At 42.5% G+C, this 22,550-nt stretch overlaps 1 protein-coding gene across 4 annotated transcripts in view; it reads right to left on the reverse strand.

Annotated features, from left to right (window-relative positions):
• Positions 1 to 3,249: 3,249 nt before the first annotated feature.
• ppp2r5eb (protein phosphatase 2, regulatory subunit B', epsilon isoform b) overlaps positions 3,250 to 22,550 on the reverse strand; it is a 51,288-nt gene continuing 31,987 nt past the window's right edge. For all 4 annotated transcript variants that reach the window (XM_080783673.1, XM_080783674.1, XM_080783672.1 and 1 more), the window contains 12 exons: positions 15,510 to 15,706; positions 14,406 to 14,507; positions 12,429 to 12,521; positions 12,112 to 12,242; positions 11,922 to 11,981; positions 10,314 to 10,422; positions 9,572 to 9,625; positions 9,160 to 9,210; positions 8,644 to 8,763; positions 8,283 to 8,410; positions 6,596 to 6,697; positions 3,250 to 5,634 (listed from right to left, as the gene is read on the reverse strand). In XM_080783673.1, the coding sequence (XP_080639799.1) occupies positions 5,535 to 5,634; positions 6,596 to 6,697; positions 8,283 to 8,410; positions 8,644 to 8,763; positions 9,160 to 9,210; positions 9,572 to 9,625; positions 10,314 to 10,422; positions 11,922 to 11,981; positions 12,112 to 12,242; positions 12,429 to 12,521; positions 14,406 to 14,507; positions 15,510 to 15,706 (1,247 nt within the window). In that variant the 3' untranslated portion in view covers positions 3,250 to 5,534. The remainder of the gene's footprint in view (positions 5,635 to 6,595; positions 6,698 to 8,282; positions 8,411 to 8,643; positions 8,764 to 9,159; positions 9,211 to 9,571; positions 9,626 to 10,313; positions 10,423 to 11,921; positions 11,982 to 12,111; positions 12,243 to 12,428; positions 12,522 to 14,405; positions 14,508 to 15,509; positions 15,707 to 22,550) is intronic.

Below are 22,550 nucleotides of genomic sequence, written 5' to 3' on the forward strand. Positions count from 1 at the left end.
ATAATGTTTTTCATGGGCCCATATACCAAACAATGTGACCAGTACCCTATGTGTCAATCAACAATAAACAAGCCCATGAGTAAAATACTGCACCCCTCCTGCTCTCATTGCAACTCACTCTGCATAGGTTTCAGTAAAGTGTTCACTGTCCAGCATGTACTACAGTACTACATTTTTAAGGTGCGCTAGCCCCTCAGTACAGATATAGAGATTTTTGTCCTAACACAAACATCAAATGCCATTGACAATGAATGGAGAATTTACGTCATATGTGTTGTACGATGATAAGAGCACCCCTCACTTCACACGGGGGTGATCTTTGCATCTACAACAGGCCACGGTTGATTAGTACTTCAACTTGTACTACTTACTGTTCACACACCCAATTTGTGCTAGTTGTGCTACTAATTGGAAAGTCACATCACATGTGAGTTCCACCAGAACAAATTCATTCAGCCTACAGCTCATGTACTTTGCAAACAAGCATTAAAGGACCATAACTAAATTCAATTCAATGATTTATTCACTGAACAACGTTTAGCCAGTGTTGGCTCAAGTATTCAGGTCAGTTTGGTAATGTTTTAATGACTGAAGAAAAATGTACATGAATGACTGACAATTATAAAAAATAGAACCCACTGGCACTGACCGGCTATGTTTATGAACGACGTCGATGAATGGATGTAGGCTACCAAACCTCAACCCCAACTGTTTAGCCTATGTCTCCCCCTATCGAAGAGTCTATGCTACTGCAACCTGGTATCAGCCAACAGAAATCCAAACTTGGAGGTGTACATGTCTCAATGAATAGGCAGCGGCTACTTGTTTTACAAAGGGTGTTTTGTTGATGAGAGCTATGCATGCGTCTTCCGTTTACTCGCATTCCGAGTCTGACATTATATTATCGCATGGCCAATGAGGCAGAGTCTAATAAACTAAATGCAGGGAAAATGAGCAGGGATGAGACAGCTAATCTGTAAAATTATCGGCGCCTCAGCGGGCTAATTATTAATGACAACGCACTCCGTGTTTCATACCGCTTTGAGGCCAGGAGAGCACTCAAGTATTACGAACCAGAGAATCAACTTTCTAGTAATAATTACTTTGATGGAATGAGGGTTAATGTGGCTGAGCCTTTAAGAAACTTACCCTGCAGCCTGTCAGTTATTTTACTCGATAGGTGAGTGATTTTAATTAAATAAATGGCTACGGTCCCATGGCTGCCTCCTAAAACTAAAAACAAACACTAACCGCCCTCGCAACCGTCTCCATGGGGGAAAAAAACAAGGAAACAAATGCTTAAACAAGGAAACCTTAACCTTTGATGATAGTCTTTTTGATGTTTTGTACTGCCTTTCTCTTTGTTTTGCGTCCCAGACCTCAATTCAATGTGCATGGTAGGCCTAGCCCCTCTCGGAACCCCGTGGGTCACCGTCAGCCCAATCGATTCGTGCATGTCAGAAACTTCAGTACCATTGGGTTCCTACCTGTTGTAACAGCAGGACACCAGCGACATACAGATACAAGATAAGGTTGTGCTTCCCTCTTGTGGCTAACTGTAGTAGCGCAGAGAATAGGAGTGTCGGACTCAACTCAAACTAAAGAAAGGAAGGATTCTGTTCATACATTTTTCAGCACTGAGAAACCTCATTTGTAACTGTGGAGTTTGCTTATCCAACCAACTGAGCACTAATTAAAGATAAGTAAAATCTAAATCATGACAAATTCTTCATGTAAAGTTTTTGTCCACCAGCCTGTCAGAACATCTCACATATTGCAACCAATTTTAAGTCTTGGCCCACTAATTAGTAAATGCAGCAGTAAAATTATAATATAGATGGAGCAGCAATACAGCGGAAAACTTCTCAGCCCAAGGCAATGCCCGTAATTACCATCCCATAATTTCTTTTTTCTGTTTACTCTAAGAGTAAATGTCACATTTCAAAATAGTATACCGGTAGATGTATGATGTAAGAAGCTTTATATCCATAATATGTAGGTTTCTGTGCAGTTGTAAAAATGGCTTTCCAAGCATCCGCCATCCACATGATTTTTCTTTTTACCATCATGTGTACAGCTTCAAGTGTAATGATAAATGTATACTGAGTCGAATCAGAATACACAGAAACGAGTAGAGGAAGATACTGAGAGGAGGGTGGTGGTGGAGGATATCAGAGAGAAAGTGAGGTACAGGAAGACAGAGAAATGCTTATCTTCTCTAGAAGAGGCATCAAGCAACACTGCTCCCAACTTTCAAGTTAACAGAAATGTAAACTTCTGTTCAAAGCAAAAGAAATAGAACGGAGGGAGGAAAAAATAATAATGGATGTGCAAGCATCCACACTGCATCAGTGTCATCTTAAAATAAATCCATCCAGCATCTGGGCTTTATCACAAAACTGGTTTAATTTAATATCTCTTTATTTTTTAAAATAATTAAACATTTGTATTTCTCCAACCCTTTTTTTTCTTCTTAAATCATATTACATCTGGGCCATTCTAAAGCACACATTAATTCAGCGAAGGGGGTCAGGTGGGGATAGTGGGGCCGGGTCAACAACATCGAAGAAATTGACTGTCCAAAGTATCCAAAAACCGAACGGGGCGAAAAGGAAAAGAAAATCTATCAGTTCTGCTCCATGCCTTTCCCTCTCTCCCTCCCTCCCCTTCATCCCCCAATCCATCCATTCATCCCACCCATCCCCTGCCCTCCCTAACAAAAAAAAGGAAAAATAATATACCCCATGATTGAAAAAATGTAATCAAAATGTCCAAAAACTAAATAAACGAGATAAAATCAAGAGAGGAGGGGAAAAGCGAAAGAGTGTGAGAGAGAAAAAGAACATAAAGCTGTGAAAAACACTAGTTTCAAAAGACCAGGAAGTCTGTTCCTTAATACCTCTGACTTGTACATACTGGATACTCCTCCATGTTGTTTTGCCTAAGCAAAAATATAGGCTAAATTACTACAAGATACAAGGTTTTTATCAGTGTACTGCATTCAATAACAATATACAGGGTTTTTCATCTTTTTTTTTTGTGTCATTGTTGTAATACTGTGAGGAGCACCGACGGACTCCAGGCCAGGAGAGAAGAGGAGGCTGGCAGAGTCGTGATGGGAGAGGAGGGGAGTGGCGCTCCCGTTTCACAATAGGAAAGTTTCTCCATTGTTGTTTTTGGTGCGTTCCTCCTGAAGAGCTTGCTTCTTTCATTCTTTTTTTTATTTTTTTATATTCAAATGTTTTTGTCTTTCTTTTTTTTTGTCTGCAGGTTTTTGGCCGGAAGGGGTGATACCAGTGCCAGACTGATACCCAGGTGGGAGGGGGCGGGGCCTGCCTGGAGGTACGGTAGAGTGGTAGGAAGGCAGGGGAGGTATGAGGGGAGGCAGCAGTGGGGGAGAGGTTGACTGACGAGAGCTGTCCATCATATGGAGGGTGTGGAGGGAAAGCTAGGTGTACAAACAATACAGACAGAAACCGTAACGGAAAGATGGAGAATAAACCACATGAACCCTGGCGTCCCTATTCTGGAGTGAACATTCTGCGAAAACGGCAGATCTACAAACTCACAAGGTGTCGTTTGTAGATTGCCTATTTTCGGCAACATTATTTAGTGTACAGTGGGAGAAAAAGGAGGGGGCCTAGTAATAGACCCCTGGGGGACTCCGGTCAACAAAGGCAATGTTCATACTGGCAGCCCAAACAGGATCTTTGGCCTACCCAGATTGTTTTTTTTTCTCAAGTCTCAACAGCAATAAAACCACATGGAAACTTTTTTTTTTTTTGTTAATCAGATTTGAACCACATTCTTAGGTTGCGCGCCAAAAATAGAAGTTCACAACACCTCACATTGCAAAGCGTTGAGCTTGTATCTATTTTTTGGTGCGGTCTGAATACACAAAAACAAACGTGATACTTGAAATGAACAGTCCTAAAGATTTGAGGGGGGGGTCTGATATGACTGCAGTCTGAACAAGGCCTAAGTATATAGGGTTTAAGTGGTTAAACTACACAACAAAAACCACAGTGTTGATCAACTACAAAGAGTGTACAAATGGAAACAACTGGACCCTTAAGGATATGGATTGTATTCCATTGAATAAATACTAAGGATTTTACTGTGTAGTGTGATTTTACATTGTGGAGTATTCCCCATAGTGGCACATATCCTGGATTCAATTTGGGTCAAATTGGTGACATCTACATGTTTATACAGTATCCCCTGATCCAAAATATATACACCTATGTATGTATATATATATATGATATATATATAAGAAACAAATCCTAAAATAACTGGGGGCACAGTTTGTGACAAGCAACTGCCTGGGCGTCAACTATCATGGTCAGATTTCTAAACAGAAAACAAACCCCAAACAAACATTATGACATGATCTTATCCCGGCTCTTAATGAATGGGGATAGGACATTTATACTCGTCCAGGAAACAGAATACGTCAATATCCTGAATGCTACTGGATAACGTACGTGCATGTAGACGCACTCACTGAGACAAACACTTGAGGTGTGCATGGAGACCCTTCCTGTACAAACAGGGCCTTTGGTGTCCGTTTAGAGGAGGGGCTACAGAGATGGGCGCTTCAGTTCGACTTCCTCGCTGCCACGGGGTCCAGCACTACCATTGGCGCTTCAGCATGGAGACAGGCAGAAGATGAGACGGGGGGTGGTCCTTGTGGAGCTTGGGGACGGGGAGGGGCTTTCCTCTTCTCCCAAGGCGATGGGGGAGGGTCTCCCTTGTCTCCCACAGAGACCCCCAAGATGGTGTGCAGGTACTACACATAGTCAGGATGTCCCATATATGGGCATACAAATTGTGATGCACTTGTTATGATGCACCACAGTTGGGGAGGGAGAGAGAGAGATGGAGATAGAGGAGCAGTGTTGGTTTTGGAGGGCAAGTGGTTCGGGGCGGGACTTAAAAATCTTCTTTTTTTGCCGTCAATTTTTTTCTATACATTTTCAAGATTTGTTTTTCATGTCCTAGAGAGAAAGAGAGAGAAAGTCCAGAGTCTTTTATTAACCCCCTCCCCCCACACAAGTCATTTTCTCATTTTCTATTTTTTTCTTTTTCTTTTTTTTCCTTTTTTTATTCTTCTTATTTATTTTTTGTTTTTCCGTTCGCAGTAATATCAGCTTAAGGGGAAAAACAAAACAAAAATGAAAGAAAAAACAGTTATTTACAGTGCTGTTGAAATAATGATGAGAAGAGAGGTGGTGAGTGCTATCGTAAAGTAAGTCGCACAGTACAGAAAAAAGGGGACATTTCTTTTAAAAAACAAAAATAAACCAAACAACCAACTGAGGATGAAGAGGGGAGGAGAGCACAAAGGAGGAGAACACGATGGCCATTTTCACGTGTGGATTGGGGTTCTTTCCATTTTTTCCCCCGAATCCGGGGTGGGGCAGACATGGCTGCTTGTGAAGGAGAGATGGATGGATGGATGGATAGAGGGAGGGACGAGAGGGATGGGAGGTTGGAGGCGAGGAGGGGGAAGGGAGGGAGGGCTTGGTTCGTTAAGTGGGGATGATCCCATCGCTCCTAAGGCCCCTCTTCAACTCCAGGTCCTCCAACTTCTTCCACAGCTCCTCTCGCTCTTTCTCCTTCTTCTTCTCACTGGGGAACCACACACACACACACACACACACACACACACACACACACACACACACGCCACAGTGCACATAAAGTAAGTGTGTGTGATTGAGTCAGGAATGTGAATGTGAGCAGCCGACTTTTATGCGTGTCTATAAAATGCTAGATCCCCATGAAATTTAAATCTTGAAACAGCAGAACATAATATTGTATAAATCCAAGAGAATTGCCCTGATATACAAAACTAAGATGATTGTTTGGAAAAGATAACAATGCATTAATTATTCAGCAAGCGGGACACCTATTCATGTTACACACATTTGAAAAGTGTTCAAAATTGACTGATAATATTGACGGTGGTTCAAAAACTAAATTTACCACCCTCATAAACACCATTATGTACTACTGCTCTGAACCAGCTGACAACACCAATCCAGGCTTTGACATGATAACCTTAGTACCTTGACTGTAAATAACTCCTTATCACAGTCTATGCATTAGACTGTGCCCACATGCCCATTTAAATGGGCATGTATCTGTACACAGTAAAATCTCATTTATCAATTCTTAAGTGTGCAAAGTGTAACCAAATGTACCGTGTACGGGTCAGGGTGTGTATCAAAGTCCAAAGAAATGTATAAAGCGCACTCACACATGCAAGAATCACACGTGTGTGTATGACAAAGTGCAAATGTGTGTAGGAGAATATGCATGTGTCACATTGTGACTGAAAATGTCAGCTCTACAAGCTCACAACGCATCGCGCTGCGACGCGTTATGAGCTTGTAGATCGGCTCTTTTCAGCGAGTGTAAAAACAGCCATCATGACAGCATCAACGCCCACCAAATACTAAAACTAGATTAACATTAAAACATGACTAAAATGTGACAATTGAAGAGACTGACTAAAACTAAAATTTGATGATGCCAAAAACAATACTGTTTTGCACAAAGTCATCTATCAAGGCGAAGGCGTCCTTACCGTTGGCGGTCTGACTTGTATGTGGCCGTGAGTTCGTCAAACAGGGTGCTGTTCATCTCCATGAAGGCTTTCAGTACATTGTAGACCAGCGCCACTATCGCCCTGTGCACAGGAACCACAATATCAATACCTCAGCTAGTTTTTATTTTTTAATATATTTTTTATCCCACGATTTTGTATTTTTCACCCCTGTGTCAATCATCTAATGTGATCCTGGGCTCTACACACCCTCCACCAACCTAGTCCCCATATATGGGAGACAAGGGGAGAGCAACGGACTTGAACTCATGCTTCCTTCATGCCTGAGTGTCCAAGTTGCTCCTTTACACCTGACAGGGGGGAGTTTCCCTGGTTGGAGTTGGACGTAGCGCGTGGGAGGAACACGTTATTCCAACCAGTTCCTTTCCCCTCCATCTGGCGCCCCGGCTGGCCAGGGGGAGGCAGTTTAGTGACCAGTATTACTGCATGTTTTTTGTGAGGGTACCTACCCTAGGGGACACGGGGAGAACAAGCAAACTCCACACAGAAAGGCCCTTTCGCCAACCCCGCCTTCGGGTATGGGCACTGATGACGCGGAGGAGGAAACACACCGCCAGCACCCACAGCGTCCCGAGCGGGAATCGAACCCAGGACCTTCTAGCTGTGAGGCGACAGCACTACCAACTGTGCCACCGTGCCCCAATACCTCAGCTAGTTTACCTACTGTTCCCAACATCAAGAGAGAGTGCAATGGACCAATCATGGAGTGTCTGGATTCCCTGTGATTGCACAATATACTGACAATTCTCACTAATTAACATTATATATTCAGGAGTCAAATACGTCTCAATTTTCTCTATTGTTAAGGTTATTGTAGCGGTCAATTTGGACAAGGGGAAAGCGAGACATGGCCAAAGCATCCCCAGCCAAAAACGTTGAGAACCCCTGTCCTAGACCACGTCAAGACACCATTGGCTCAGGGAGGAGGTCGCCCCTGCCATGCAGAGTCCCGTCGGTGCCTTGAGGGAAGGAGAGACGGTTCATATGGTTCCAGAGCTCTTCTATGTTCTAGCTGTCCTACTAACCGATGGTCACATACTGTACCATCTTCTACTTACAAGATACAAAAACTCTGGACCAAGTATATCTACCTGACTCATCATAGACAAGTTTATTTAAATGGGTCTTATGGCTTGATTATACTTGTATGTATGTACTTAATTGCTTGCTTGAGGGTCCACAGACCACACACGCAGTTCTGTTTACTTTATACAATTTTGTATCAGTCTACAAATGTGCACTACATAGTGTAGAGAAAAAAGTGTGAGTAAAAAGAAACAGCTTCACAGATACACTTCGTCCTGCATGCAGTGAATGAATAGGTTTTCAATGTAATGGGTCCTGGGACCCATTCTTTCTTTATATGTTTTTAACGACAAGTTATAAAGAGGGAGCCTCACACAACCCTTTCTCAAACAGGCCATCCATGTTTCTGCTCTAACGCACATGCTGATGCCGTCTGCATACCTCTATGTCCATCAAGTATGCATGTCATTAAATTTGAGAAGCATGCCGATGTCCGTGTGAACATGAGCTGTTGCCGAAATGTACGTCATAGATAGAAGCTAACGTACATTTGTGGCTACGTGGATGATGCGGCAAGTATAATTAGGACCTTTAGTGGTGTCATAGTGATCAATGTACTCACGGGTTCCAGTGCTCTTTGGAGATCCTGTACAGGCTGGAGAACATGATGGGCAGGATAACGCTGGAGTTCTCCTCAATCAGACTCATGATGTACTCATTGTTCCAGTAGTACAGAGCTCGCTCTGCCACCTACACACACACACACACACACACACACACACACACACACACACAGGTAATCAGTACACCATAGTCGTACCCTTTTTAGACCAATACACCGTAGTAATACCGCTTAGACCACATTGTACAGAGAGAGACATCGTCAGTGTTAATTGAACTCTAAACGAAGGAAAAGTAACGTGTGGTACACAAAACAAGTAGTTGGTCCACCAAACATTTAGTTTGTGAGCCTGTGTCCTGACCTGGAAGTGAGGGCTGGAGACACATCTGGAGATCTGTTTGAAGAGCGGTTCTTGGATCTTTACAAACTGTGTGGGCTCAATGACATCCAGGATCTCCTCCAGTTCGCCAAGGTACATCACCTGGACAAGACCACAAGAGTCATTACACACACTAACAATGACACACACTAACATGAACACTGGCTCTTGAGTTGCACTTTCTTAAATAATTATTGTTGGGTTTGTTATCAATTAAAGCATGCTATTCCATCCATAGGAAGATAAATGTATTGAAAGAAACACTATTTATCAGATCATACACTGTGCATGCCAAAATTCTCAACAGTCCTTGTTCAGAGTTATGCACGTTTGCAAATAAACACCAATGTCAATAAAAGGGTCCATTACTTTCTCTCCTGTACTTTTCCGCAGGGACTTGTACTATTGTTATGTGTATGTATATGATGTTGTGTTGTTTAGTATCTTATAATAGTGTGCAATGTAATCATCAAAAATAACAGCTGGGACTGGATTTACCTCTTTTTGACTGCAGGTTTTTGGCCAGAACTTCAGTAAGCCTCTGATGACCTGAGAGGAGAGAAGAGATGGGTGACGGAGTTCATTCAGAGTTGCAGACCATCCGTTCAGAGACGGTTTAGGTCTGAACAAGACAGAGCCTGGTATTATCAGAACTGTTTCCAAACAGATTCTGTTACAGTGTTACATGTCGCCCAGGGGTCTGTATTTGGTCCCCTCCATTTTTCCCTCTACAATAAATCTCTTTGCATGCTTGTAGAATGGATATTTTTTCTAAATGTCTATTGTCTACCTATTATGACACACACAGAATTGAGACGATGGGGTTGTTGACAAGGCAGACTGAAACTGCCTATAATCCATACAAATCGAGTTACACATAAGAAACTGTATTTCCATAGTAAACACTTACTGGTTCTGTTAGTGCTGGGTCTTTCTCTAGGAACTGTACAATGCAATACGCCAACTGCAGGTGAATAAGAGACAGAATAGAGGTTACATTCACCATTAACACTCACAGTAGTGTGTGTAGCGCGCGCACACACACACACACACACACACACACACACACACACACACACACACACACACACACTTTACAATGGTACAAATGTAAACTTGATTTGTGCTCCGTTAAATTAAAATCCAACCATTGTCTGCCTTTGTCGAAATTCTCCATCAATTAATGCACTTTATCGATATGAAACGGTTTAGCTGAAACTCAACTTTTAACACTGGCCCGGTTGCTAGGCAAATACAGCGCTGTCCAGGGTGATGATCATCAATCCGATGTTCGGATCTCTCACTTGTGATGTTCGCATCATGATTGAAATATTAACGCTTCTGGTGAAAGATAAACATTGTGTGCTAATGCTAACATAAGCCACTTCATACAATGGAGGTCTGCGAGCCGGGAAAACGCAAGTGAACGAATTGTAATCTGCCCAATTCCAGCTGGCACAGCTAACTACCAATGATGGCCACACGGTGGCAGTTGACTTGTTAAATTAGCACTTGTACTGTGTGGGCTCACAATACATAAGACTTATAGTCTGAGCAAAGAGTGCTAAAAGAAAACTATAAACTCATGTTATGAAATATAAATGCACAAACAGAAAGACACATACACACGACGAAAGACCCAGGTGTGTTACCTGTGCGTGGAAGAGAGACAGGCTCCTGACAGTGTGAAGGGGAATCAACACTTTGACCAGAAACTGTTTATGCTCCGCTTTCAGCGGCAGAGCGAAACCATTGATTATACTGGAACAGAGAGAGAGAGAGAGAGAGAGAGAGAGAGAGAGACGACAGTGGGAGAAAATAAGAGCGAGGGAGGGAGTGAGGAAGGAAAGAAGGAAAGAAGGTGGGAGAGCGAGAGACAGAGAGGAGAATGGCAGGAGATGAAAGACAAACAGAGAGGGGGATATTGAGAGAAAGACAATATATGAACATAAATTAATTCACAAACACAAACTTTCACATTAGACCAGTGGTTTTCCAATGGCTCAACCATTATTTAGTTGAGCCACGGACCACCATTTGATGAGATTTACCCTCTCACACCCAAAACATATTGTTATTGTTGGATAAGATTACCGGTATCTCCACAATTCCATAGTGATGTGGTAGAGATAACAAAAGAGATAATAAAAAGTTACAATTCTTATTCCCTAATTATATAAACTTCTTAATTAAGTAATGCAGATGTTTAACAATAATTTAACTCTTGAGTGTGAAATTAAACCAAATGGTCCCACAATGATCCATTTGGTTTCATTTTACGCTCTCATCACTCAGCATGAGGTCAGTCCGCTGCCCTCCCCAGGTTGGCAGAGAAAGTGTAGCGCCCAGGATTACATTAGATAATTGATACTGGGTGAAAAAATGGGTTGAAAAATCGTGGGATAAAACTATAAGAAAACCACTGCATTAAAGTCCGGGTCCCCCAGGGGTCCTAGAGGGTTCCACAGAATCCCCAGCTAATTAAAATTAGCATAGAAATAATTTTAACCACTTTAAACCTATATAGCAGCTTCATCTTACATTGCATTGTGATGCGTTGTGAGCTTGTAGATCTGCTATTTTAGAAATAATCTTGAAAACAAAATTTGAAAAATGTTTTAGCAACAGAAATCTTGTATGGGGTCCATGGCACAAAATATTTTCAGATGGGGTCTGTGGCAAGTTGTTGCCACAGACAAGTTGTTGTTCAAGTTACTTTTAAAAAGTAAAAAATTATAGTTAAAAAGTAATTTGTTACTTTACTAGTTATTAAATTATGAAAGTAACTACTTTCAAGTTACTTTCAATGACCTCTTCTGCGACGTGCTTTGTTCATGTTAGGGTGTGAAGCCATGTGGGCTCAGAGGCTCGTATGAGAGGCAGAGCACAAACCAAACTGTCAACACAGAGAGCGCTCTCTCAGCAGCAGTCAGCACAGAGACGCCTGTATGACAGTCTGCCTCATGGAGCTGCATGGCGAGACTTTTCACTTGGATCACAGAAGTTGACATAATATCATAATAACGCCATAACGCGGTTAACACACGCACAGTAACTATAACGCCGTTATGGAATGGGGAAATGTAAAGCGTTATGTAACGTGATGTAAGGGCTTTAGTTACAACACTGGTCTGCGGCCATTCATTTGGGGGTCCTTGACATAAAACCACTGCCCTAGTTAATGCACACATTACTCCCTGTCAACAGATGTATATAGAGTATATTTCTTAATTGAAATTATATCCACTGAGCTCACATACCTTCCCAGGATCTCCAGCAGCTCTGCCACCCCATTGAAGTGCTCCGTCTCATAAACAAAACTATGAGAGAGAGTACATTAGAATTAGATAACCGCTTAACCATCAGAGAAGGCTGTGTGTGTGTGTGTGTGTGTGTGTGTGTGTAGATGAGAAGGCAGGGTGTGTGGGGAGAATGATGATGTTCTCTTACCGTAGAAAAATATTATTTATCTGTTTTCGTATAAAAGCCCTCAGTCCCAGGAATTTGCCGTAGATTCTGTGTAAGACTGTCTTTAGATAGTCCCTCTCCCTTGGATCCTCGCTGTCGAACAACTCCAACAGCTGACAGAGACGCAGAGGGAATGAGGAGAGAAGAGAGCAAAACATACAGGAGAGAAGAGAATCAATTTAGATGAAACATACCCAAAACATTGTGAATGCTGCAGTATGTTATTTCATATTTGACTCAACGTGATAGTTTCTGATGCTTCACGGGGAAAAAGAAAGATAAGGAAATGGCTGACCCACCTGTAGGACAAATTTCTGGTCTATGTACTTTTTGGCAATGCTGGGCTGGAATTCCTGACTCTCCAAGAACCGTATGAAGAACTCATACACCAGCTACAATGAGAGAGAGAGAGAGAGAGAGAGAGAGAGAGAGAGAGAGAGAGAGAGAGAGAGAGAGAGAGAGAGAGAGGAGGGGGGGGGAGAGATAGAGTGAGAATAATGAAAAAAAGGAAGAATCAAAGGGAGATATGAAGGGGCCAAGACGGACCAAGAGGGACCAAGAGAGTAACGTTGAAAGAAAGCCTTTAGGCAGAGAATCTCTTAGATATTGTGGCACCAGAAGTGAGTAATGTGCAATATTACTTCAATACAAAATTATTCAAAATTGTACCACATCTCAATGAAAAAAAAAATACTTTAGAAAGACTATATTGTAAATATAGGTCCCAAATACACATTCAATGCAACAAAAGTGAATACACCACTGACCACTGTAACAAGTTATAGAATGACCTACTGAACAGTGAACACCAAAATATACCAAATTACGTGCTGACGAAATTAATCCCAGTCTCCAGAGACATGGCAAAAGAATACCATTCCAGAATGATAAATATCCAGAACACAGCAATCACCCTACTACAGCTCAATTTAGGAGTAAACCAACTATTGAGATTAAAATGACATTGGACAGGGGTGTATTACGCATTTCTGTACACTGTATAGCTGTGTGTCAGACTGCCAACAGTGGTCTGGTATGTGTCAAACTGGTAACAGTGGTGGCAATACTATGTAGCATCAGTGATGTTGTCCAGTAAACATAATGTGTGGCTAGTAAGAGACACAATGCTATGACACACAAACAACTATTATTGTCTAATCAATTAATTTATCCAAGAGCGAAATTTGCCTAAAGGTTATGTCAGTTGAAGACACAGCAGCCCTCAAAGCCTCCTCGGGTGAGACAGTGATGGCTGGATCTGAGGACAGGACAAGTTCACAGGATACAGAAAAAAATAGATTATTTATTAAGGCCGCCACGGTAAAAAGGGGGAGGGGTGGTGTTGGTCAGCAAAAGGTTATTATGACAACTGAACTGGGTAAAAGATATGGAGAAAAGGCAAAAAAATAAAAAGTAAAGATTTTACCAGGATGCACCTCCTTTGAGGTTTGCATGTCATTTTTAAAGGAGTCCTGGGAAGCCGAGCAGCAGACACACAGAGAAGGAGTCAGAAGAAGGAGAGGAGGGAAGGGGGAGAACAAAGACTCTAGGCCTGGACCCCCACAACCAAAAGTTCCATGATATTACCCTCCAAGGTAGGGGGTTTAAAAAGGGAAGGCGAGTCTTGGCTGACCAATATAAAACCCAATTATTGGTAGAAATAGGACTGCAATCCCCTTTGGGTGTCAAGAACCCCTGCCTGGAAAATTACGGTGTGAATCTTCAGTGTAATATTAAAACCAACACACTTAAACTATAGTGCCTTGGGGGCAGAGCTAGAACTCAGTGTTACACAAACAATGATGATGTACCAAATTAATCCGTTCACTCACACACCCATGGATCCGGGTTTAACAACTAATAATTAGTTTTATAATGTTGACCATTTGGTTAACACAATCGGTGGTGGGATGCCTTCTAAATAGGAGCTCTGGGGTGCCGGAAAGACATGGCCGCTTTTACTCTGAAGCCCCTAGGACGTGTGGAGCCGTCCTGCGGACGGAAACGGTTATTCTACGTGTTTAACGAAGACCATACAATGTGCTAACCACATGAACCGCAGCATCCCTAATTCAGGGCACACCATAAAAAGGTGAGCGAAAAAAGATGAACATTTGGCAAAAGGATCCATTTTAAGTGTTTAAGGTTAAGTGGATAAATAAGGAAATAAAGTACAAAATGATGGTATATGCTCATCAAAAGTTATAAATCAAAATAAATGAAATTGTTTGACCATGAACGCATCCACACACTCTCTCGTTGTCTGCAATGGTTACCTGTAAGTGTGGCCAGGAGGCCTCAAGTGTGGGTTCATCTTCCTCTGGGTCAAACTCGTTGCTGTCACTGGGCGGAAGGGTTCGGAATATGTTGTAAGACACCTGGGAGACAGACAGACGGGCTTGATCCTTTTACATGCATATAAGAACAGAACACTTTGATTATCACCATTACAGTATGATTTGCATTATCAACCTAATACTTCCCAGATACGTCTATTACATGCAATTAATTATCTTACAGAGGTTCGTAATTATAGTCAGATAACAGTGGTTTCTCACATTTCATAATAATACAAATGGCCTCTCAAAAAAATATATATGTGACTAAGAAGACTTTAAAGGGGCTATGCTCTTCTATATCCAGATGGTTCCGTGAGGCTACGATGGAGTCAGCAACATGGCAGACATGCACATCAAACACACATCAAAATACGGTGTTAATTTATCATTTAACTCTGATTACAAGTCCATTTGTTACTATTACTAAGTTAAATGAACACAAGAGGATTTGTGCACAGATTTTAGTTTGTGTGTTTGTGTGTGTGTGTCAGAGCATACGAGCGGAGTGGAGTGGGGGGAAAGAAATCTGCTCTTCACTCCAGACGGCCTTTGTCCCGCTTGCGCATTTTGCTCGTGTTGATTCGCACCCACCCCGCTCCCGCCCGCTCAGCGTTCACATTTATTTGCGTACTGGGCGCTCTGTGATCTGCTCAGATACGTCGCTCAACAGCACAAAAAAAAAGGAGAAAAAAAAAACATTAAAGTATCAGCGTGTCTGAACCACGGAGCAAACACACACAGCACTATTATATGGAGTGCATGCTGTGCAGCACGTGTCTCTCTGTCTGTGTCTGCAGCAACCCTGCCTGCTCCAATGTCTGGTGCACGGCCCCGACCGGAGCAGCTTGGAACGGAAGGCGGTCCTCACGCCGAAACAAGCTCCAACGCATTTAAAAACCCGCTCAGCACACAATTCAAACTATCCCCCCACTCCATTCCCCACTCCGCTGCCACTCCACTCCGGTCGTATCCTCTGTTGTGTGTGTGTGTGTGTGTGTGTGTGTGTGTGTGTGTGTGTGTGAGCGCGGGCGTGTGTCATACCATTTTGACCACCTCAGGGTAGGCCTGCTCTGTCAGGTAGCCCCTGCTGACAGTGACGTAGTCCACCAGCTCGTTGAGCGTGGAGCGCTTGTACTCCTTCATCTTGAGGTCTGACAGCGTGTCCATGAAGTCAAACACCGTACAGCACTGCTGCAGCTTCTTCAGGAACAGCTCCGGCTGCTCCGGCGCCGGTACGTCTGAAACGTGAAACAAACGCAGAAGAGAAAAAGATTTTGGTTTAGTGTAGTTGACAGATGCAGGCACACGGAGGGCTCAGGGAACATCAGTAAAGATGACTGACTTCATGAAAAGCTGTAGCTGAAGTCAACAAAACAGATTAGCATTTATTTAAAAAGTGGCAAGAAAATGTGCGAGGGCTCTCCCTCTTTGTAGGTTCAGAGAGACATGGAGCACCCTTTTGAGCTTGCAACATCATGGGTCTTTCTTGTGAGCATATGCTGGCTGATGACACAGATGTCAGAAAAGTCATTTTGAAAACAAGACAAGGAGAGGGTGTAAACGACTCTCATATTTCTCTGCCAGACACTGGTAAAATACTACATGGACAGGCAAGCCAGCCACAATCTAAAAAGGTCCAATTTTATTTTGTCCTGTTTGCAGGTAAAAATAAGGTAAATACAACAGTAAGCAAGTTAGTTTTCTGCCATAAAATATGTCAGCTGAGGTGAAGAACATAACTTTACTAAGGTTTACATAAACTTACTGAATTATCTCCTCACACAGAGTTTAAGTTTAATTCAGTGGATTGTTTAATTCAGTGACAATTTGTGAAATTAAACAATGAATAATGAATGTCCGGCATTTACGTCTCCAAACAGTAGATGAAAGAGTCTTCCTGGACACTGAAGTGCTGTTCTGAGAACAATGGAACCATTTTTCTCACCTCTGCTGAGGCAAATAGGCAAACAAAAGACAATGTGTGAATACTAGAACACAAAGCAATATCTGCAATCTCTGAACTAGTAAGCTCTACTCTCAAACAACAACATGTCTCAGAAGAGCGGCCAGTTTGTCAGTAAAGATATGGATGCCATGTCATTATAGGTCCGTAAAAGAATAGTTCAGCATCGATGGAGAGAAAAGGGAAGTAAAGCAGTACACAGAGACAGGAGATGACATGCCAGTGATGCCACACAGGTCATGAAAAGGGCTTCAAACTGTGAAATTGCGAAGGTCTGTGCCCATGTGTTCCACATGCTAAAGAAGTTATACAAAGTTGGATGACCTGGTCATGTATGCATGTATGACAGTGCAGCATGTCATACACTCTGACTGCATCTTTATACACAACCACAGTACTAGACATTCTAACCACAGTGGCCTAGAGTGGTTAGAGTGTCCGCCCTGAGACTGGGAGGTCGGTGTTCAATCCCCGGCCGGGTCATACCAAAGACTCTAAAAATGGGACCCAGTGCCTCCCTGCTTGACACTCGGCATCAAGCGTTGGATTGGGGGTAAGTCCCTGCGACATACTAGCGTCATGTCCAGGGGGTGTACTTGTACATCAAGCTGCCTCACGCTACAGAAACAGGAGATAGGCTCCTGCCCTATGGGCCTCATGGCTCTGCAAGGCTACTTACTACTAACACCAGTTTGTACAAAATGTAGACAAAGCTGTAGATTTAACTGAGTTTAGGTTTAATGGGGGGCAGTAACAGTAGCAGTAACAGTAACAGGCCAGGAGTGAGAGGAGAGGAGACCAGTATTATGTAAGAGGTAAGCTGCTCTGGAAGAGAGAGAGAGAGAGAGAGAGAGAAGCATGAACAGGTACTGTATGTGTCACTGTCTTCTATGCCAGGGGTTCTCAACCACATTACAAAAAGTAGTTTTTTGGCAACTGGATAGCTGGAAAATGGAAACTAAGTTTACATATGCATAAACCTTCCTTAATGATTATATCTGGTTTCAGTATGTATTTATGATGTATTTTCTCTATTATTAAGGTTATTGTAGCAGTCAATTTGTATTAGAGGTGTGGAAGGGGGTCAGAGTGGGGGTTACGAGACATGGCCAAAGCATTTCCGGGGGTCCCGACTCCCCTAGCCAAAAACATTGAGAACCCCTGTCTAGTCTACATGTCCATGTGTAGAAATGTCTGTATGTTTATTGTTTACGTCCCTGAATGAATGTATGCACGAGTGAGCGTGTTGAATAAGTGAATGTGCATGTGATGTGAGTGAGCGAGCGTCATCATGGCCAAGCAGTGGATGCCACCTTTCCATGGCATACAGAGCAGTGATGTCCCCGTTTCTCTCATTCACTCCCAGTCACTTCACACTTACGTCATGTTCCTCATCATGCCTGGTCATTCAATGTCATAAACACAGAAACATCATGATTTTTAAACTTAAGCTGATATTACTATTGCTATTTTAGCATCGAGTGATCGAGTGCTATACTGGGTCCACCCCCCCCAGAATTATCTGTATTTGGCCATGGATCCCCATCTGAAAAGATGTTGTTCCAGGGACTCCCCCAGAAGCAACGATTGGAGTAAAAACGTTCGCTCTGAAAAACTAGCAGAACTACAAGCTTGTAGATCTGCTATTTTTCAATAGCTAAAGTATAACATCATGCTCCCGTTAAACCACATAACCACAAAGAGGAAGAATGTTGTTATAATCAAATTCAAAATGATGGTGGAGTCAGTAGTATTCATACCACGTTGGCAGAGAGCCGTTTCCTGATGTCATTAGTTAGAATCCGGTTCACGGCCCTGTACCTCGTCTTTCCTGTCATTCGGTACTGTCCTGGTACTGTCCACTGACAACAAGAGAAGAAGAATGAAACGAGAGGCCGACTCCAAAAGACAACTATTGGTTCGCTCTGAGATTATACCGTGTGGTGTGCTGCACGAAACGTACCTTAACCCATTTAGGCCCGACGTCAAAATTAAAAAAAAGTTTTCTAAATCATGACAATTTTCGGAAAGATTTTTACAATTATATTTATACATTTTCAGGTTTAAAGACAAGACATACTTTACAAACAATCACATCACACACACATATACATAAACCCTTTCCACCACCCCATTCAAAGGAAAAAAAATGAATTTGAGGCACATTTTAACGATTTAATTGTTTTTAGCAGACCTACAAGTTTAAATCTTGTAGATCTGCTATGTATGAACATAATGTATGCAACCACCAAAAGGGGTTCCCGCTCAAAATGGGATATTCAACTAACATCATGGCAGGTTTTGCCAATTCATTAGCTTATCCCAGCACTTTATTCAAAATCTGAGCACAAGTGTGATCTTAAAAATAACATCCAAGCTCGAGCATATTCAAGTGCTTGCAGGCTGTTGCAGCACACATGTGCAAAATGTAGATTTCAACAACAGGTATAGGACAGATGCTAACTAGCGTACTTTTGCCATCTGTTCACATTTTTGTACTGCAAGCCATGATATGATGCACATACGCACTGTCCTTTTGCAGTTCCGTCAGTGTCTACTTGCTCAAGGGCACACAGCCCATACTAGTGTTGATTTCGTCGACTAAAACTATGACGAGAAATGTCGACTACCTTTTTTCATGAGGAAAACAAAATAAAAACAAAATAAAAAAATAAGCTATGAAGACTAAAACTAAATATACTGACAATTTCACCAACAAATTAAGACTAAATTAAGACAAAAATGTTAGGGAGGGACTAGTGGAGAAGAGATCCAGTAGAACTTAAAGACATGTCATTTTATGCTTGCATACTGAAATAGCAGATCTACAAGCTTGTAGACCAGCTATTTTCAGCATGTAACCAAGAGTCGGCCAAGCCGGTGTCAAGGCCTGCCAAAATACAATTTAGTGGACTAAATCAGCTGTAGATTTAGTAGACTAAAATCTTATCATATTTAGTCGACTAAAAATTGACTAACACCAAAACATTTAAGATGACTAAAATATGAATAAAACCAAATGAAGTTTCATTGCGAATAGCTGTCAAAATCAACACTAACCCACACACTGACGTTTATGCATTAAAAAAACACCAGTGAACCATTGTTCCCAACTTCCCATCAGCTGACAGGTCACTGTGACAGTGATTTGAAACCAATCTAAATGCATTGGACAGATCACTGTTGAGGGTCGAGTCTGTTGACCGCTACAATGCCTCTGCTAAACTCCTCTAGTCTGTCTGAATGCATGCTCTATTTGTTTGTGCATGCATGCACACTTGTCTTGTGTGTGTCAAAATGAACGATGCAGCAGGTGACCATGTGACGAGTGGTTAAACACGCAATTGAGGCAGATTCTCGCCTATGAATAATGTGTGGCTGTGGGAGGGAGGTCAATGTTGCATGACAGTATAATTGTAGGGTGACGAGTGTTTATTGTGTTTGTAGACTTTGTACATAATGACGCGTGTGTGTGCGTGCAAAATGGAACATCCTTGGATTATAAACATATTACAATTTGTCACAATTGATCAATCAAAAAGGTTGATAGATTCCGTGCCGCGCTGTGCATGGCTGACGGAAGGTTGGTCAGTGACAGTGTGTGTGTGTGTGTGTGTGAGTGAGTGAGAGAGACAGAGAGACGGAGAGAGAGAGGCTAGTCACCGCCAGTGATATGATGTTCTGTACTGGTGTTCTCTAAGCCTGTGGCTGTTGTTCTTTATAGGCTGCATGTGAAGGCCTTAAAGGAAGCTATTAATAGACAGATAATCACACAGGACACAGTAATCCCGCGAGTCCCGCGACACACACACTGACACACACACACACACACACACACACAGTGCACGAGCCAAGCAAAGACCTACAGAATGGTCAGAGAGAGCACGAGTGAATGAGACACAAAGAGCGGCCGCAACAGATCCAGAGCAGGGGTGTGTGTGTGTGTGTGTGTTTGTGTGTGACTGTGTCACAGCCCAAACACAAACACACCTTAAGCAGGACAGCTCTTCCATAAATCAAAAGGTAAATGGTGCTTTTATATATCGCTTTTATCCAAAGCGTTTTACATAGATTGTGCATTACACCATTCACCCATTATATACCTGCACATCGAGAGAAATGTATAGGGGTTCAGTGTCTTGCTCAAGAACACTCTGGGGGAGCCCGGGATCCATCCGGCTGCTTTATCGGCCACTCCACCCCAGAGCCACTGCCGCCCAGCAGTGGCTATAACAGAAGCTTGTGGAATGATGCTATGCTAGTTTGTAGTTTTCAACTAGAGTGATTTTTAGATCAGTTGAAAGGTAATGAATCAGCCCATCAGTTGTGGTGAGACATGTACATTAATAATATGTCCAGGAGTTTATTTCAACAGTAGTCATTCAAAGGTCTGCGGTCAATAAAAACCCAGCTTTAGCTGTTGGCCCAGTTTTAAACTGCAGAATCAGGCTGATAACAACTAGATCACATTTCTCTCCATTGTAAACTGTGCCTCTTGGGATTGTGTAAGTCTAGTAGAAGTGATGATGTGTGCAATATACAGAACGATACACAAGTGGTGTGTGGCTGTGCATACTGCATAGGGGTGTGTGGTACACATCAGCACTTGTATATGTGCAAATGTGGACATGTTTATTGTGTATGCGCAGCACAGGCTCATCAAGACAAGATTAAGATCCAGTTCTCGATCCGCAACTCATTTATTCCCTCTCCCTCCTTCCTTAAGCTTTGATTCATTCCTGCCTTTCTACGGTCAACCTCTTTCGTCCGTCCTTTCTTTTCAGCCTCTCTGCCTCTGTCCTTTCCATTCTTGCCTCGATTCTTGGTTTTAGGAGGACTCTTGTGCAACCTGTAATGCTTTATCTATACTTTGTTGCGTGCTGTGCCACACCAAGAATAGCAAATCAAGCCATCGCTTGTAGATCGGTTATGTTATGGTGTGCGACACTGGCATGCAACTAAGTACTGTATATATCACCAGGTTTTCAGAGAATCCCACACAATTATTCCCCCAACCTCTTCCATTAGTGGCCAACACACAATAACGTACTGATAATAGCCAGTTAGCCTACGAAAACTACCAGATCATATCATCCAACTAACAACTGAGCAGATGTGTCCAATGGTTTTGGCTCGTTCCCCAGCAACATCAGTGTTTGGATGAAACAGTCTATATTAAAAACGCAATAAATACACTTTTGTTTTTATTTCTTTTTAAACACACTCTGCACACTTCCCTCCCCACCTGTCTCACTCGTCCCTGCCCCCCTCCATACTTCCCTCTTGTCTCCCTGTAGTGTTTTTGGGCAGCAGAGGGACTCTTGGCAGAAAAGGGCAAGAGACATCACATTTTAATTAACGACAGAAAACAGCTTAGACTCGAATCTCAAAGGTATGGAGAGGGGAGAGAGAGATTTGGATTGTGTGTAAAGAGAGCGAGGGAAACGGAGAAAGACAGAAAGAGAGGGTGAGAGATGAAGCACAGGCCGAAATGCAAGACGGAGAGCTAAGAGAGTGTGAGATGGAGAAAGAACTGTGTATGAATGTGTGTGTGACTGACTTCTCTCTCTCCCTCTCTCTGTGTCAAAGAACTTAGATGTGGTGATACATCACCACAGGAAGTTCTCTAAGATAGATAGTCTAATTCCATAGTAGAGTCAGACCCTCCATTAGGAGGTCAGCGTTGCAGCTGCTCTGGAACTCTTCTGTCACGTAGGGTGGGACAGTGGTGTGAACTAGAGGCTGACTTTTTTTTAGGGATTCCTGCAGGTCCTGTGGCATTCCCGCGGCGGGATGGGATTACATTTTGTATTAATCCTGGGATTGGGATGGGAATGAAAGATCAACGGGAGCAGGAATAACATCAATTGGCCTCATTATATTACCACAGATTAACCCATTTTGAGCGGGAACCCCTTTTGGTGTTATACATACATATGTTATAATTTAGCTATTGAAAAATAGCAGATCTACAAGCTCGTAGCGTGCTATGAGCTTGTAGGTCTGCTATTTCTTTTAAATTTAAGAACTACTGACGTCAGGCCTGAATGGGTTAACTGTTCCTGGTACCATATCCTTTGAATTAAAACACGAGCGAGAGTCAAATTGAGTGGGATGGG

This window comes from Protomyctophum bolini, assembly GCF_963924005.1.
Source record: "Protomyctophum bolini genome assembly, chromosome: 15".
NCBI classification, from domain to species: domain Eukaryota; kingdom Metazoa; phylum Chordata; class Actinopteri; order Myctophiformes; family Myctophidae; genus Protomyctophum; species Protomyctophum bolini.